This window comes from Temnothorax curvispinosus, unplaced genomic scaffold, assembly GCF_003070985.1.
Source record: "Temnothorax curvispinosus isolate PA1 unplaced genomic scaffold, ASM307098v1 QBEX01009265.1, whole genome shotgun sequence".
Taxonomy (NCBI): Eukaryota; Metazoa; Arthropoda; class Insecta; order Hymenoptera; family Formicidae; genus Temnothorax; species Temnothorax curvispinosus.
In genome coordinates, this window is record NW_020219045.1 from 1 (window position 1) to 786 (window position 786).

Consider the following 786-nt stretch of genomic DNA (forward strand, 5'->3'; position numbering starts at 1 on the left):
TGGCCATAATAATCAGCCACAAATTTTTACAGTCCAGTTTGAGTGTAACAAATGAAAATGATTCAGATGAAGAAATTAATAATATTTTGATGGCAAGACATCGGCGTAAATTGCGTGGTGCACGAAAGAAGCCATTGCGCATTGAAGGGTATGTGGAAAGAACTGTTCAAGGTCTAACAGCAAAGCAATTTCGCGAGCATTTTCGCATGATTCCGGACACGTATGAGATTTTGGAAGCCAAGTTAGGCTTATTATTAAGTAAAGAGAGTGACTCTGGCAGAGCCATTATTCCTGTTCGCAAGCAGTTGCTGTCTACATTATGGCTTCTTGCTACTCCTGATTCTTACAGGTAAAGATGCTTTATAAAAGTAGAATGTTTTATTTTATAGCTTATTTCTGTTGTCCAATAGTGCTACAGCACTATCGGTGTATATTGCAGGTCTGTGGGTGAACGATTTGACATGGGAAAATCATCTGCAAGTGATTCCTTTATTAGAATTGTTAAAGCTCTCAACGACATTGCTGGGGACGTCATTGTCTGGCCTCGAGGTGACCAGCGTATTGCTGTTCAGGAGATGTTTCACCGCATCGGAAAGTTACCGCATGTAGGAGCTATAGATGGAACAAATATTCCAATTAAGGCGCCAAAGGTACTTGTCTACAACTGGAAATAGACTTATATAAACATTTGCGTTTTGCAACAAGCGACACAAGTCGATACAAGTGTCGTTCTATCTTTGTTAGTGTTTAATGAGTAACAAAGATTGACACTTGTGTTGCTTATTA

At 39.3% G+C, this 786-nt stretch overlaps 1 protein-coding gene across 1 annotated transcript; it reads left to right on the forward strand.

The window, feature by feature from the left end:
• Positions 1–66: 66 nt before the first annotated feature.
• Positions 67–650, forward strand: LOC112458845 (the record flags this gene model as incomplete). Its single annotated transcript, XM_025022663.1, has 2 exons — positions 67–349; positions 440–650. Coding segments are annotated over 2 exons (494 nt in total), but the record flags the coding sequence as incomplete, so codon positions are not given.
• Positions 651–786: the final 136 nt, after the last annotated feature.